General features: G+C 41.5%; 1 protein-coding gene across 1 annotated transcript in view; it reads left to right on the top strand.

Moving 5' to 3' along the window:
* The window catches only part of ADGRE3 (adhesion G protein-coupled receptor E3), a 70815-nt gene that overhangs the window by 28588 nt on the left and 25076 nt on the right, over positions 1-17151 (top strand). The window contains exon 4 of the mRNA XM_079773370.1: positions 16035-16154. Within this exon, the coding sequence (XP_079629496.1) occupies positions 16035-16154 (120 nt within the window). The remainder of the gene's footprint in view (positions 1-16034; positions 16155-17151) is intronic.

Here is a 17151-nt window from a genome sequence, read left to right as displayed (position 1 = left end):
GAAAACAAAGAGTAGGAAAATGGTACTCCTGAGTCTCTCTCTTTTTTTACCATGAAGAAAAATTATCTTCAGAAGCCTCCCAGCAAACTTCCCCTTATGTCTGTTTGGCTAGACTGGGGTCAAATTCCCGCCTGTAAACAAGTTCCTAGAATAACAGAATGAGACCTCAGGGCTTCACCCTGGGATTAAGGGCAGTGTCAACTTCACACACTTGAATAACATGAGTGTTCTGAAAGCAAGGAAGAAAGGGGCATGGCTGCTGGATGGGAAGTCTTCAGCATATGGCATGACACCAAACTTTCAGATCCCTCTAATGGTACATCTACCCTAACATTGGGTCCTGGGATTGATGGTGGGAAAGAGAAACCTTCTCTTGTAAAGTCTCATAATCTCGAAAGGAGAAAAAAGCACATGTCTCTGGAATGGACCCTTTTTCCTTAGATTGGTAGGATAATGAAAGTAAAGCTCCCAAAAGATTGTGCCCTTGTGCTCCTCTTCATCCAGCCATAAGGCCATGAGGTTGGAGACCCCACAGCAGAGAGCTTGGAGGAAAATTGACAAGGGTCATTGCATCCCACCCACCCACCTCATCCCAGATCCTCTGAGTAGCTCAAGATCATGAGCAGCACAAGCCTGCAGCTAGAGGTTAGGAAACTTCACATCTCAATTATCAGGCCAACTCTGCACCAATACCACTGACATTAGGTCAGTTCTGCAGTTCTTTTCAACAGGGGTGTCCAAGACTCCATGATTCTCCCACAAAGCCAAGGGTCTCAGAACAAAGAGGGACAATTATGCCAAAAAGGAAACAAGACTATTCAGGGGGCCTAAGACCCAAATTTCCTAAAAAGATTAAAACAGGGCCTCTCAGACCAAACTGGAGAAAGATGGTGGAAAAAGGCTTTCTAGGTGCAAAGACCCCATGGGAAGTAAAATTCCTTGTTCAAGGGACTTCACTGGATTACAGAGCCCCAGCTATTCTGCAGTAGGGTTCTCAGGTAGCTCAGGGGCCCAGGTGGGCATCATCGAGGATGCCTGTGAATGACTGAAATGACTTGTGCCCATTCTGATTCCTGTGTATGCAGTAGTTCAGTGGTATGAGCTTTGTGCTTAGACAAATACGGATCCAATCTAAGCTCTATCACGTATCCCCGCATGACTGCAGACAATTCCTTAACCATGCCACCCTGTGCCTCTGTTTTATCTGCTTAAATGATATAACCACAGAACCTGACTCATAGGGTTGTTACAATGATTAATGAGATAATCCATGTGAGGTGGCATTCAACAAGTGATAACTGATGATTTTTGTGCATGGAGCATTCTTCTGTCGGCTGCATCCACATCTTCAAGAGACAACAGAGAAGAGTGGTTAAGAACACTTTGTAAGGTGTCTAGAGCCAATTTCCAACAGAATTCCCTTGGGTACATACTAACTTTTCTCCGCCCTATGTGTAAAATGGGGCCAATGATCTGCTATGCCTCACCAAATGAGATAGTACCAAAGAAAGCACTTAGAAGTGTTTGCTAATATTGCTAGCATTTCGTCTGATTCTTAAAAAATAAAATAAAATAAAATAAAAAAGGTTTAAACACCTGCTCTGGCTAGAAAGGTCATGGAAAAGTTCAAGTAGCTCTTTAATATCACGGGTATCTTTTCTACCAATGAGAGGCACTCCTACAAGATTCAAGCCCAGATTCCCATATTTCCCCAGGTCCCAAGCTGGAGTCCACACCAGGGTCTTGGAGCTGCATGAGCTCCAAAAGTGAGACTGGGGTCCAAGTAGGGAAGGTGAGAGGAAAGAACACGGGATGGATAGGAAAGAGATGCTGTGCCCTAAGTCCACTGCTAGCTCAGACGATCAATAAATATTTGTTGAATGAATGAATGAATGAATGAATGAGCAGGACTGCACCAAAAGTGAATGAGTCCAAGCAGACTGAGATTCTCCCTGGGTTCTGATGTTAATCTGTTAAACTTGCCTTATTTTACAAGGAAGAGAAATGCCTTTGGTTATTTTCCTAATTCAAAGAGCTCTTCACAGTCCTTTTATATTTATTTATTTATTTATTTATTTAGCCTGTTGGGGAAGAAGAGGGGGGAGGGAAAGATGAGGGCATGCTCCTGGGAGGGACAGTGCCTTCACAGTCCTTTTATATGGACCGAGTCCACCTGGGGTTAGTTATCATGAAGGTTGGTAGGTCCAAGAAGGCACCCATGAAAAAGTATGCAAGTTTCAGAAAAAAGCACTTTTTTTTACAATGAATATAGTTTCCAATAATAGACACATTCTGAACTCAGGGTTGTAAGAGTTCTTGCACTCTTTTTTAAATTTATTTTTTAATTACAGTTGACATACCATATTATATTAGTTTCAGGTGTACAACATAGTGGTTAGACGTCTATATAACTTATGAAGTGGTCTCCCCAGTAAGTTTAGTATCCATCTGACACCATACATAGTTATTACATTATTGACGATATTCCCTATGCTGTACATCCCTGTGACTATTTTGGAACTGCCAATTTGTATTTCTTAATGCCTTCACCTGTTTCACCCTACCCTCCAACCTCCCATTTGGCAAGCATCAGTTTGTTCTCCATATCTATGAATTTGTTTGTTTTGTCTGTTCATTTATTTTGTTGATTTATTTTTTTAGATTCCACATATAAGTGAAATCATATGGTATTTGTCTTTTTGTTTGACTTATTTCATCAGTATAATATCTTCTAGGTCCATCCATGTTATTGCAAATGGCAAGATTTTATTCTTTTATATGTCTGAGTGATATTCCAAGGTCTTGCACTCCTAAGTCAAAACCTTCAATGTTACAAGAAAGCTCTTTGCCCTTTTTAACAAATAGACTCAGCCGAAAACCAAGATATAGACTAGGTATAGATTTAACCTCAGTATGATGGTAACAGGTATGTAAACATTTGCTAGCCTTTCCTCGTCTTTCTAAACAGATATGGTGTCTTCCCAATGCACAATTAACCACACACAAGGTCCCATTAACAGCTGATAACCAAAAATGGACACTCCTGTTTTGTTCTAATTCCCAGCCACGCTGAATTTTAACCTTTTGCACTCGGATGTCGAGTGTGACTCGACGCGGTTAGCATTAGAATAAAGGAATCAAGAAAAAAGCAAGTGAGTGCAAAGGGTTAAAACCATCCATATAAGCAGAACCCATGGACACAGAGAGTAGGGGGGTAAGGGCATGTGCTGGGGTCGGGGTGTGAACAGCCAGGGAGAAGTCAATGGGGAGGAAAGGAGACACATGTAATACTTTATTTTTTTTTAATATATTTTATTGATTTTTCACAGAGAGGAAGGGAGAGGGACAGAGAGCCAGAAACATCGATGAGAGAGAAACATCGATCAGCTGCCTCCTGCACATCCCCCACTGGGGATGTGCCCGCAACCAAGGTACATGCCCTTGACCGGAATCGAACCTGGGACCCTTCAGTCCGCAGGCCTACGCTCTATCCACTGAGCCAAACCGGTTTCGGCTGTAATACTTTAAATAATACTAGTAAAGAATTTTTTTTAAAACCTGAGGTATTTAATTTTCTGTTTCCTCAGCCATTTCAGTTATAATGTCCAGCCAAGACTGACTTACAGAGTTTGGAGTTTACTTTTTCTGCTTCCTCTATGCCAGTGTATCTCTATTACAGCAACTTTGGCATTTAAGATCCAATACTTTTTTTGTGGTCTGGAGCTGTCCTGTGCATTGTAGGGTGTTGAGCAGCATCCCAGGCCTCCAATCATCAGATTCTAGTAGCATCCCTGTTCCGAACTGTACCCACCAAAAATGTCTCCAGCCATTGTCAGTGTCCCCTGAGGGCAAAATCACCCCAGTGGAAAAAACACTGCTCTACACTGTAACAAGGAACTTCGACTCTGATCCCCCAAACAGCAAAGAAGCTTGTCAATGAACATCATTAGTTTGACTTCAGACATTCTACATTCAAGTTACTCACCTTATCTGCCCACCTCTCCATCCTTTCACTCTCAGTTCCCACAGTAACTGCCCATGATGTCTTTTGCAGATATCACCTCCTCAAGCACAACCAAAGGCAATAAAGAGGTGAGTGGAAGCTGAGTCCTGGAACCTAGCCTGGTAACAAATATTTACAAAGCCAAAAATCAGCAAATGGCGATGGGTACTAGATATTATATGTGTACTACATATTATAGATCATATATTGATGCATCATATGCAATATATAATACTAGAAGCCTGTTGCACGAAGTTTCGTGCAATAGACTTTCCTTCACCTGGCTGCCAGCACCAGTTTTCTGCCAAAACCAGTTTTCGTCCGGCCACCCGCCGATCAGAGCGCCTCCCGCCAGCGCCAGTTTTCCTCTGGCCACCCGCCGATCGGAGCGCCTCCCGAAGGCTGAGGGCGGGACTCGGAAATCTTTCGTTTGTGATCTTTCATTTGTGGCCAGAGGAAAACTGGTGCTGGCGGAAAACTGGTGCCGGCAGCCACGCAATCGGCCACCCCGAATTCCACCACCGGCTTCTTCCGCCGGCCCCATGGGTCCTCCAGCAGCGCCGGCCATTTAGGCCAGCGGGAGGAGCGGGGGGGGGGGGGGGGGGGGGGGCGGGGACTTGCGAGTCCCCGCCCCCCAGCTCCTACTGCCAGCCAATCGGCCACCCTGAGTCCCGCCCCCCCACGCCTCCAGTCTGGCCCAATTGTGGGCGTAGCGGAGTGATGCAATTTGCATATTACCTTTTTATTATGTAGGATATTTTAATATATAATGTATGTTAATTGTAATATAATGTAAGTTCATTATAATACAGTATTGCTAGACAATTTCTATTATGTATAACTATGATATATACATATATTATAGTTGACCATTGAATATGGATACTGACCGCCCCCATGCAGTCAAAAATTCCCAAAAACTTAGCTACTAATAGCCTACTGTTGACCAGAAGTCTTACTGATAACATAAATAGTTGATTAACACATATTTTGTTTGTTACATGTATCGTACACTATATTCTTATAATAAAGTAAGCTAGAAAAAAGAAAATGTTATTAAGAAAATCGTAAGAAAGAGAAAATACATTTAAGGTATTTATTGAAAAAAAATTCACATATAAGTAGGCCCATTCAGTTCAAACCATGTTGTTTGAGGGTCAACTATATACCACCATGTTTATCACTATACGTATGTCACTATATATCTCACTATAGCGATAGATAGATTGTGTGTGTGTGTGTGTGTGTGTGTGTGTGTGTGTGTGTACTGCCCCCTAAAGATAGGACCTATCCCAGATCAAGAAAAACAGACTAAATAAGACTGTATTAGGGTATGGTGAGCTGCGGCAACAGAGGCCCGATTATTCAATGGCTTTTAAAAGATAGATTTTTATTACTTTCTGAGTTAACAATCCAGAGGTGAACAGTCTAGGCTGGTGAAGGGATTCTGCTCTGTGAGGCCATTAAGGGTGCCCACATTCTTTCCATCCCCTGGCATCTTGTCCTCAACTGCATGGTCAAAGATGGGTAGCTGCAATGTTGCATTCATAGGGAGAGGGGAGAGGGAGTCTAGGGCACATTGTCTGGAGGGCAGAGTGAAGGGAGAGAGTAGAGGGAGGGATGCATCTATGAGATCACCCTATGATATGCTAATAAGGGTATGATCGTATCTTAGAGACATGTCTTTCTCTAATGTTTCAATAACTGTTGACATACAATATTATATAAGTTTCAGGTATACAACATAGTGATTAGACATTTATGTAACTTATGAAGTAATCATCCTGATAAGTCTAGTACCTATCCGACATCATACACAGTTATCACAACATTATTGACCATATTCTCTCTGCTGTACATTACATCATTGTGACTATTTCTATAACTGTCAATTTGCACATCTTTTTTTAATTTAATAAATCTTTATTGTTCAGATTATTACAATAGTTTCTCCTTTTTCCCCCCACAGCTCCCCTCCACCTGGTTCCCACCCCACCCTCTGCCCTTACCTCCCCCGCACTGTCCTCATCCATAGGTGTACAATTTTTGTCCAGTCTCTTCCTGCACCCCCCATACCCCTTTCCCCCTGAGAATTGTCAGTCCACTCCCTTTCTATGCCCCTGATTCTATTATATTCACCAGTTTATTCTGTTCCTCAGATTTTTAATTCACTTGATTTTTGGGTTCACTTGTTGATAGATATATATTTGTTGTTCATAATTTTTATCTTTACTTTTTTCTTCTTCTTCCTCTTCTTAAAGAATACCTTTCAGCATTTCATATAATACTGGTTTGGTGGTGATGAACTCCTTTAGCTTTTTCTTATCTGTGAAGCTCTTTATCTGACCTTCAATTCTGAATGATAACTTTGCTGGGTAGAGTAATCTTGGTTGTAGGTTCTTGCTATTCATCACTTTGAATATTTCTTGCCACTCCCATCTGGCCTGCATAGTTTCTGTTGAGAAATCAGCTGACAATTGTATGGGTGCTCCCTTGCAGGTAACTAACTGTTTTTCTCTTGCCGCTTTTAATACTCTCTCTTTGTCTTTTGCTCTTGGCATTTTAATTATGATGTGTCTTGGTGTGGTCCTCTTTGGATTCCTTTTGTTTGGGGTTCTGTGAGCTTCCTGGACTTGTAAGTCTATTTCTTTCACCAGGTGGGGGAAGTTTTCAGTCATTATTTCTTTAATATATATATATTTTATTGATTTTTTTACAGAGAGGAAGGGAGAGGGAGAGAGAGTCAGAAACATCGATGAGAGAGAAACATCCATCAGCTGCCTCCTGCACGCCCCCCACTGGGGATGTGCCCGCATCCAAGGTACATGCCCTTGACCGGAATCGAACCCGGGACCCTTCAGTCCGCAGGCCGACGCTCTATCCACTGAGCCACACCGGCCATGGCAGTCATTATTTCTTTAAATAGGTTTTCAATATCTTGCTCTCTCTCTTCTTCTGGCACCCCCATAATTCTGATGTTGGTATGCTTGAAGTTGTCCCAGAGGCTTCTTACACTATCTTCAACGTTTTGGATTCTTTTTTCTTTTTGCTTTTCCGGAGGAGTGTTTTTTGACTTGATTCTTGCGTTCCTCTAGTCTGCTGTTGGGTCTCTGTATAATATTTTTTATTTCAGTCAGTGTATGTTTAATTTCTAGTAGGTCCTTTTTCATATCCTTGAGGGTCTGGCTAAATGTATTGGCCTTTTCTAGGAAATTCTTGATAAACCTTATAACCGTGGTTTTGAATTCTATATCCAGTCATTTATTTTCCTCCATTTCTTTCGTTTGTGATCTGTTACTTTGTCTCCACATTTTCGCTGCTTCCCTGAGTTGGTAGGGTAGCTTTGTGTGCTAGGTTTCCTATATGATCCAGTGGGTCAGCCTCCCCAGTTACCTGAGGTGGACACTCTTGGTGCACCCCTTTGTGGTCTGTGTGTACAGCCTTGTTGTAGTTAAGTATTGATTGTTGTTGGTATCACTGGGAGGAATTGACCTCTGGCCAATTGGCTATGTGTATCAGCTGTGTCTACGCCGGGAGACATGTGCTGAAGACAGCCTTATAGGACCCGACTTGCAAAATTGCAAAGCCTCTGTGCTCAGCTTGGATGGGGTGGAGTCTCAGGGCAGAGCAAACAGTCTTGGCTTCCCGTCAGCCCTGCCCTTGCGTGCGCACCTCCAGACCTCTGCCTTCCATGGCTCCCCTGAGTTTCCACCTGACAGTCCAGATTCCCCCAGGCTCGCCTGGAACTGGGGTTCAGTGCAGTGAGGAGCTTCTGACTCCCTTCCACTAGGAAGAGCTAGCGGCAACCTCAGCAGTCAGTCTTCCCTGCGCATGCACACACGCGCGCGCGCACATGTCACTAGACCCCTGCCCACCGCGGCTTCCCCGAGTCTCCGAGTCTCCGTGTGCCTTTCTCTCTACCTGACAGTCCAGACTCCCCCCGTATGAACCTGGGTCCATGGCGTTTCGCCCGGAACTGGGGTTCAGTGCAGTCGGAACTGGGGTTCAGTGCAGTCGGGGCTTCCTTCCCTCTCCCACAGAGAACGCCAGCCAGGCACTCAGCCGCCCTTCCTCTCTGTGTGCGTGTCTCCGTACCTCAGTCCTTTGCAGCTCCTCTGATTCTCCATGTGCTTTCCTCTTTCCTTCTAGTTGTAGAATTTCCACTCAGCCAGCTTTCCTGTGGTTCTGGGTGATGTCCGTTCTGTCTTTTAGTTGTAGTTTTGAAATTGTGCAAGGCAGCAGTTTAGGTGTTTACCTATGCCACCATCTTGGTTTCTCCCAATTTGCACATCTTAATCCCTTCCCCTTTTTCGCCCATTCCCCAATCTCCCTCCCATCTGTCAACCATCAAAATGTTCTCTATATCTATGAGTTTATTTCTGTTTTGTTTGTTTATTTATTTTTTTTTATTAAACTTTTAAATGATTTGAGAGAGAGAGAGATTTGTTGTTCCACTTATTTATGCATTCATTGGTTGATTCTTGTATGTGCCCTGACCAGGGATCCAACCTGCAACCTTAACGTACTAGGACAACGCTCTAACCAACTGAGCTACCTGGCCAGGGCTATTTTGTTCCTTACATTCCACATATAAGTGAAATAATATGGTGTTTGTCTTTCTCTGCCTAGCTTATTTCACTTATAGTAATACCTTGTAGGTTCATCCATGCTGTCACATATCGGAAGATTCCATTCTTTACATGGCTGAGTTATATTCCATTGTATATAAGTACTACATCTCCTTTACCTAATCATCTATTGATGGGCATTTGTGTTGCTTTCACATCTTGGCTATTGAAAATAATGCTGTAATGAATATAAGGGTACATATGTCTTTTAAAATTAGTGTTTGGGATTTTTATCAGATAAATACCCAAAAGTAGAATTGCTGGGTCATATGGTAGTTCTATTTTTAGTTTTTTTATAAATCTCCATACTGTAGTCCATAGTGGCTGCACCAATTTACAATCCTACCAACAGTGCATTAGGGTTCCCTTTTTTTAGAGACATGTCTTTTTTTTTTTCCTTCATTGATTTTAGGGAGAGAGAGAGAGAAACATCAATGTGCAAGAGAAACATCCATTGGCTGCCTCCCATATGCAACCCAGTCAGGAATCAAACCCACAATTTGGGCATATGCCCTGACCGGGAAACAAACCCACTACCTTTCGGTGTACGAGACGACACTCCAACTGAGTTACACCGGCCAGGGCTTAGAGACATGTCTTAAAGTGACAACCCAGAAATTGCACATATGCCCAAACCTAACTGCAAGGGAAGTTGGAACAATATGGCCTGTAGTCAGGCAGCATGACCCAGGTGAAATTTGAGGGATTCATTCAGTTAACAAAAGGAAGAAGGGGAAATGGATATTGTAAGACAGCTGAAAGAGAGAGAGAAACCAAGAAAGTACCTATTAGATAGTAATCATTTAGTGTCTGTAAATCAACTCTAAATTTTAATATTTTGGTTAAATGATTCATGTCTCTGAGAAGGTCTAGTTGAGTAGAATGGACTCATTCCTTCTTCTGCTCTCACCCTGCCCTACTGCAGAAGGAGTGTTCATGCCTTGCCCTCCCAATCTCCAGGCCTCCAGGTACATGCTATCCTCTCTACCTGAAATTCCTTTTCCCAGTTCATAACCTGGCTGGCTTCCTGTCACTCTTCTTTGCCCGAGACTCCACTCAGGTATCACATACTTCTGGAGGGCCTCCTTAAACAATCTCCATCTGAGTTAATATCCCCTTCCCCATGTGCTTATGGTGGGAGGCGTGGAGCTAGAAGTGTAGACAGGGGTTCAAATCCTAGCACCACAGTGGCAAAACACACAGCTTCTCTGTGTTAGAGTTCTCCAGGGACACAGAAGCAATAGGAGACATAGATATAGATAAAGAGATTTATTACAAGGAGTTGGCTCATGTGATTATGGGAGCTGACAGGTCCCAAGATCTGCAGTTGGCAAACTGGAGACCCAGAAGAGCTGGTGGGAGAGTTCCAGGGACCTGAGAACCAGGAGAGCAGAGGCCTGAAGGCTTGAAACATATGAAGAGCTGATGTTTCAGTTCAAGTCTGAAGATGAAAACTAATGTCCTAGCTCAAGGCCATTGTGTAGTCAGGCAGAAGGAAATCCCCCGTTACCTAAAATATTTTTTCTATGCAGGCCCCCAACTGACTGGATGAGGCCCACCCACATGAGGGAGGGTAATCCACTTTGCTCTGTCTACCCATTCAAATGTTAACTTCATCCAGAAACACCTAGAATGATGCTTGACCAAATATCTGTGTTCCCCATGACCTCATCAAATTGACACATAAAACTAATCATCACACTCACCAAGAATTGATTTACGCATCTATAAAATGAGGGTAATAATGGCACCCACCTCCTTGGATAGATGGGAAGTTTAGATGAAATTATATACGTCAAGTATTTAGCACAGTGACTCATCCAGAGTGCATGTTCCATCCATGTTATCCATGTGATCTTCAGCTGACTGCCATTTACATGATATGCTGTCACCCCATAGACCATGAGCTTCTTGAGGACAGGAATACCACCAAGCCCTCATTGAGAGTTCAACAAATGTTCATTGAAGTAATAAATAAGCATGTAATTAAAAGGAGCATTTCATTATAAATTTTATTGCCAGGTTCCTCAAAAAATTAAACCAAATTACCACATGCCCCAGTAGTTCCATTTCTATGATACACCCAATAGAATTGAAAGCAGGGACTCAAATAGGTATTTGCACATCCATGTTCACAGCAGCACTGTTTTTTGGTGTTTGTGTTTGTTTTTTGTGTTTGTTTGTTTTGTTGTTTTTTTTGCTACTCCCCCTGTCATATATTCATGATCTATAGCAATAATTGATCAAAGCATTCTTTTCTGCTGAATCTGAATATGGCCTCAGAATCTTTCTCAACAGTGTTCCAGGTGGCCACTACTAATTGATTGGTGTTGGCATTAAAGATGACACCTATTTGCAACCCCTATTTAAAGCTCTCTTGCTGATGACTCACAGCAGCACTATTCACAATGACCAAAAGGTGGAAACAATCCAAATGTTCATCAACAAATGAATGGATAAGCAAAATATCATCCATCCATACAGTGGAATGTTATTTAGCCATAAAAAGGAATGAAGTTCTAATACATGTTACAATGTGGATGAGCCTTGAAAACACGCTGAGTGAAAGAAACCAAACACAAAAGGTTATACAATGTATGATTCCATTTTTTAAAAATATTTGTATTGATTCCTTTTAGAGAGGAAGGGAGAGGGAGAGAGAGGAACATTGATGTGAGAGTGTAACTTTGATTGGTTGCCTCCTGCACGCCTTCTACAAGAAGAGGGAGATCCAGCCCCAACCAGAAATTGAACTGCAACCCTTTGGTGCATAGGACAACGCCCAACCAACTGAGCCACACCAGCCAGGGCTGATTCTGTTTATATAAAATGTCCAGAATAGGAAAATTCATAGAATTAGAATGTTTCCATTTTTAAACCTTCACCTTAGCCCCATTCTTCTCCATCCATTGGTCCATCTCTTTGCTATCCTTCATAGACAAATGTCTTGATTTTAAAAGGCAAATTAGGGGGATGAAGGAGGTAGTCAAGGGTAGAGGGGGTCGAGTATATCATGACGGAAGGAGACTTGACTTTGGGTGGTGGGAACACAATGCAATATACAGATGATGTATCATAGAATTGTACACTTGAAACACATAATTATTAATCAATGTCACCCCCAATAAACTTAATTTTAAAAAATAAAAATTAAAAGACCAATTAGAGTGCCTTCTGAGCTATGTCTGAGAAACTCGGAGTTTCTCTTTGTATAACATTATAATGTTATAATATTCGACTGGGTCATTCTTTGTTGTGGGGGTTGTCCTATGCATTAAAGGATGTGGAGCAGTATCTCTGACCTCCACCCGCTGGATATCAGGAGCATGCCTCAGTGATGACATTCATAAATATCTCCAGATTTTACCAAATGTCCCCAGGGCAAGCATGTCAAACTCAAAGGCTAACATGAGCCAAATGAACAAGGTTTAAGTTTATGTGGGCTGCAAAAAAACAAAAGCTTCAATTTTCATAGAAATGTAGGTTTCTTTCGATAGAGACATGCTGAATACAAAGGACTGAAATAAATGAGTCATTGCTAACATAAAATAATAGAACATTTTAATAAAAATTAATATTTCTTCTTGAACATTAACTTATCAGACACTGAATAACTGCACAAATTAATAAGCGTAACGCAAGTAAACCTACTTTTCTTGTTCTCCAAAAGCGAAACATTTCCTGTTGTGCACATCAAACAAGTCAGTATAAGACTAATGACGTGGCAATCAGATGCTAAAATATTCGCTGCTGGTATTAGTGGAAAGAAAGGGTGCGCCTGTGTGTAGGCGCCTAAGGGAAATGAATGCAACAGGATTATAGTAATTGGTCATTAGCGTTGTAGTTCGTTATTAATAATTATGTATAATAGGATATTGTAAAAATTAAGTTATGAAATTTTTATTAAACCATTTCTTACAAACCGTTATATTGGCTGGGCCACAAAAATATTCGTTGTGGGTCACAAGTTTGACGTGCTTGCCCCAGGGGGTTAAAATTGCCCAGGTTGAGAACCTGGTCTATTTTGAGCAAACACACCACTTCCCTATTGGTAAAAGAGGCTGGTAATAATTAACCCTTGTCCTGTATTTACCAGGCACAGACATGTAGCATCTTCTAACTCATTTAATTTTTCCAAAAACTCCAAAGGGTCCTATTACTGTCTCCATCCTAAAGTGGGGAAACTGAGGCACAGAGCAATCCAGTGTCTTTCCCAAGGTCACAAAGCCAGTGAATGGTGGAGTCAGGATTTGAACTGGGTCCTCTGGCTCCAAAACTTGCTTTCTCATGTGCCTTGGGGTTGTGGGGAACTATCAGAGTGGATTATTATTGTTGTTGTTATTTATATATTTAAAGCTACAACGGGTTGTTGAGAATTTTGAGTCACTTCTCACCAACAAGAGTCTGTGGGGAACAGGAGAGCAGAGAAAAGTTGCATCCAAGGCCACATCTATTCTCCAGACTATGGAATCCAATGTTCTAGAAACTGCCTTGAACGCCCCAGACCAAGAAATCCAGAAACTTCAAAACAGTACTGTGGGTAAGGAGACAATAAGACCTGATGCTCATGGAGTGTGGTGGGGGGTTTCTGGTTACCAGCTGGGGTCTGTATTAAGCAGTTAGAAAATAAATAAATACATTGCATGAGCCAATTTATATAAAATGCTGGAAATTTGCAAACTAATCTATAGTGATGTTACAGAAAACCGGAGAAGAACCAAGCAATACTTAGAGAGATGGAGTTACATTTATTACGCACGGGTCCAGAGGAAAATGTCTCTCAAATTCTGGGCCCCAACATGGAGGAACTTTCCCTATTTATATGTTTTTACCTTCTTTGTCTCCCAAATATGGGTGTTTCCAGCCCCCTTTGCAAGTTCCTAAAGAACCCCTATGTGCTGGGGCTTTGAGACCTCAACCAAAGGCCTGGCCTAGTGCCAGCACTGATAATTTCATCGGGGGAAGGTTTAATGGCCTCTCTGAAGTGGGAGTAGTCTTATTTTCCTTATTATTTAAGCAAGCAAGCATTTACAGAAGCCAAATAGCAGGGTTAAAATTTCAAACAGCGGTTTTTATATAAGATGGATGCTTCAGTGACAGGGAGGGGAGAGTGGAGGGATGGAAAGGAGGCATGAGAAAATTTGGGGAAACTTGGGGGTCATGGAAATGCTCACTACCTTGATTGTGGTTGTGATTTCACAGGTGTATATACCAATAAAACTAGTCAAATTGTACACTCTAATGTACAACCAATTACACCTCCATAGAACTGCTAAAAAAAATAAAAATAAAAAAAGATTCTCAGTGGTTTCCCATCCTGGGTCTGGGATTTGGGCTTAAAAAGTAATTTTTAAATCTTGTGCCTACATAATCTAATAATACATGTAGAAGGAACATCTTGATATAATTTTTAAATGAAAATCTTTTTATTGCATTTGTCATACATATTACACAAGCACGTGACATGTCGTGTTAATTAGCTTGACTATGGTTGTCATTTCACTAGGGATATATGTGTAAAATCATCATATTGTAAACCTAAATATATACATTTTTTTCTTTTTAAAAATAAAATACCACAGCAAAACCAAGTATTAATTTTTAATTAGGAAAATACATAAACAAAACTAATTTAGACCAACCAAATCTGCCCATATCCCAGTCTTCCAATCCTATACTTAGTTAGGTACATGTGTGATGAGGAGGACACATTTGTTGTGTATGTTATCTTTTACATACAGTTCCACAAAGCCTGTTTTTTTCAGTCATTGTCTCACTAACATCTTTCCATGAAAACTGCAGACAGCATCATTACCTGTTATTGTCTTCAATGACTTATAGAGTTGCATTGTATGAGTGTGCCATAATTTATTTTCCTATTCTGGAAATAAGGGTTTTTTCTAAACAATCCTGTGATAAAGACCGCTAAAAATTTATCTGTTTGTATTTGTTTGATATTTTCTTAGGATGAATTCATGAAGGAGGAGTTGTTAGGTCAAGGGGAAAAAACATTTTTAGACTTTTGATATAAATCATTATATTGGCCTCCAGAAATATTTGTTGTGTTTTATTCAGCTCAGGGATATCAGAGGATTGGTGTATGCCTAACGAACCATTTTTGTTTTACCAACTTAGCTGATAAAATACTTGATGCTCTATAAAAATAATAATAATGAAAATAAATGTAAATGGTAAAAGAAAATCTAGTACCTAACCATCTTGGAAAACTGGAATCTGGACACTTTCATTATAAATTGAACCATTTTCCAAATTACAAATAATTCTCATCTTTCCAGGTTCTAATTGTTTAATCAGGTAACCAGTGCCCTCACCTCAGTAAGCTTCAGTCTCTTCATCTATAAAATGGGATTATAATAGCGCATATAATGCTGAGACTAGATGCTGCTTATTTGAGAGATTTCAGGAAACTCCAAATCATGAACCAAGACAGACCATTTGTATGGAAAAGCCACTGGAAACAGCTTGGGTGTGCCCACAAGCGGTGAGGCAGGGTCTCAGGGAATCACCAGGGCAGGGTGAACAGTGATAGCCAGGTTTATGAAGACTCAGATATGGTGCCTGCCTGCTGGCTCTGTGAGGAAAGGGCTCAGAAAAGGAACCATGGCCTCTGCCAACACTTCTCTCTGGGAGAAAGCTGCCCCTCCAGCTCTCACCTGGATACTAGACACTTCAGTTCCTCTCTGTATGTCCCTGGTGTCTTTCAAGCTGCTGCCCCAGTTCTGGAGCTGAGAATGAGTGAGTCTGAGTAAGTCCATGCACAGTTCCTTTAAGAGGAACTGCCTGGGACTCCAAAAGCCCTCTGTCTCAGCCACAATCCCTGCTGGTTTTTACAACCAGAAGTTATGGAAACTTCTCTTCACAGCACTGAATCCCTGAAATGAGGAGCCTATTTTGGGGTCCTCAGGGGTAACCTCTGCAACCGAGATACCCCTCCTGATTTTTATCCACCACACATGGGTGTGGGACCAGCCCATTCCACATCTCTACCCTTCCTACCAGTCTCAATGTGGCTTATTCCTTAAATCCTTAGTTGTAGGAGTTCTGTTTGGCTACATTTCAGGTGGTTCTGAATGATGATTGTTAGTAGTTTAGTAGTACTTTTGATGTGATTGTGGGAGGATTCGAGTACCTCATTTACCTACACCCCCATCATAACCTTAAGCCTTGGAGAGGACCCCTAATTTCTGAACCTCAGTTTCCTCATCTGAATAATGGTCCTTCATGGGGTTATATGATGCTGTCATAAGATGAAAATGTATACGGCTCTTAGCTCAGTGCCTGGCATCCCCTACACATTCAGTAAATGTGGCCTGTTTTTGTTGCTGTACACGTTTTTTAAAACTTATAATAACAGTAAGCTTGCTTGGCCCTTTTCTTACCAGCTGTTGAAACTCGAGTTGTTACAAACAATTGCTCCAAGGAAAGAAAGATCTTCAACTTGAACGTCCAAATGAACTCACTGGACATCCATTGCAATGACATCATCCAGGAAAACCTACAAGGTACATGTGGTGGTACAAGGTTCAGAAACCCTAAGACACACACAGCAGTATCACTGTGTGAGTCATAAGGAAACATCCCCCAATAAGTTCCTACTTGATGGGTTTGTTACCCTAAGATTGTGTCAGTTGAGTCTTATCCTTAAAAAAAAAAAAAAAATCTTCCCAAAGTGGAAGGTTTTTTTTCTTCAGCATGGAAGAGACTTCTTTGTAATTTGGGGGCTGCTCCATCCACGTCTCAGTTTGGGTTCACCCAGAAGCAGTATCTAGAAGAACTGTAAGGGGTTTCAGTGTAGTTTATTTAGGAGGTGATCCAAGGAAGCAGCAGTAAGTGTATTAGTCAGAGTTCTCCAGAGAAACCAATAGAATGTGTGTGAAGAGAGACAGAGACAGATTCCAAGGCTCTGTATGTCCCTGGTGTCTTTCAAGTTATTGAAAGACACCAGGGACATACATGTTATTGTGAAGGCTGGCAAGTCTAAAATATAGCCAGGGAAGAGCTGATGTTGTAGTCCAAGTCCAAAGACAGTCTGGAGACAGAATTCCCTCTTCCTCAGGGGAGGCCAGTCTTTTCCTTAAGACCTTCAACTGATTGGATGAGGCCCACCCACGTGATGGAGGATAATCTGCTTTACTCAAGCCTAACTATTTAAGCATTAATCTCAAGATTCATTTATGCTGTCACAAATAGCAGTATTTCAACTCTTCTTATGGCTGAGTAGTATTCCATTGTACACATGTATCACATCTTCTTTATCCATGGATTGACCTTAAGAATATTATGCTAAGCAAAACAAGTCAGTCAGAAAAAGGTAAGAGCCATATGATTTCACTCATATGTGGGATATAAAACTGAAACTCATAGACACAGACAACAGTACCGTGGTTACCAGAGGGAAAGGGAATAAGGAGACAGTAAAAGGTAAAGGGGTCCAAATATATGGTGACAGACGGTGATTTGACTTCAGGTGGTAGACACACAATGCAATATACTGTATGT

This window comes from Cnephaeus nilssonii, assembly GCF_951640355.1.
Source record: "Cnephaeus nilssonii genome assembly, chromosome: 5".
Classification (NCBI taxonomy): Eukaryota; Metazoa; Chordata; class Mammalia; order Chiroptera; family Vespertilionidae; genus Cnephaeus; species Cnephaeus nilssonii.
Note: the sequence above shows the minus strand (reverse complement) of the source record. Positions and strands in the feature narration are given on the sequence as shown.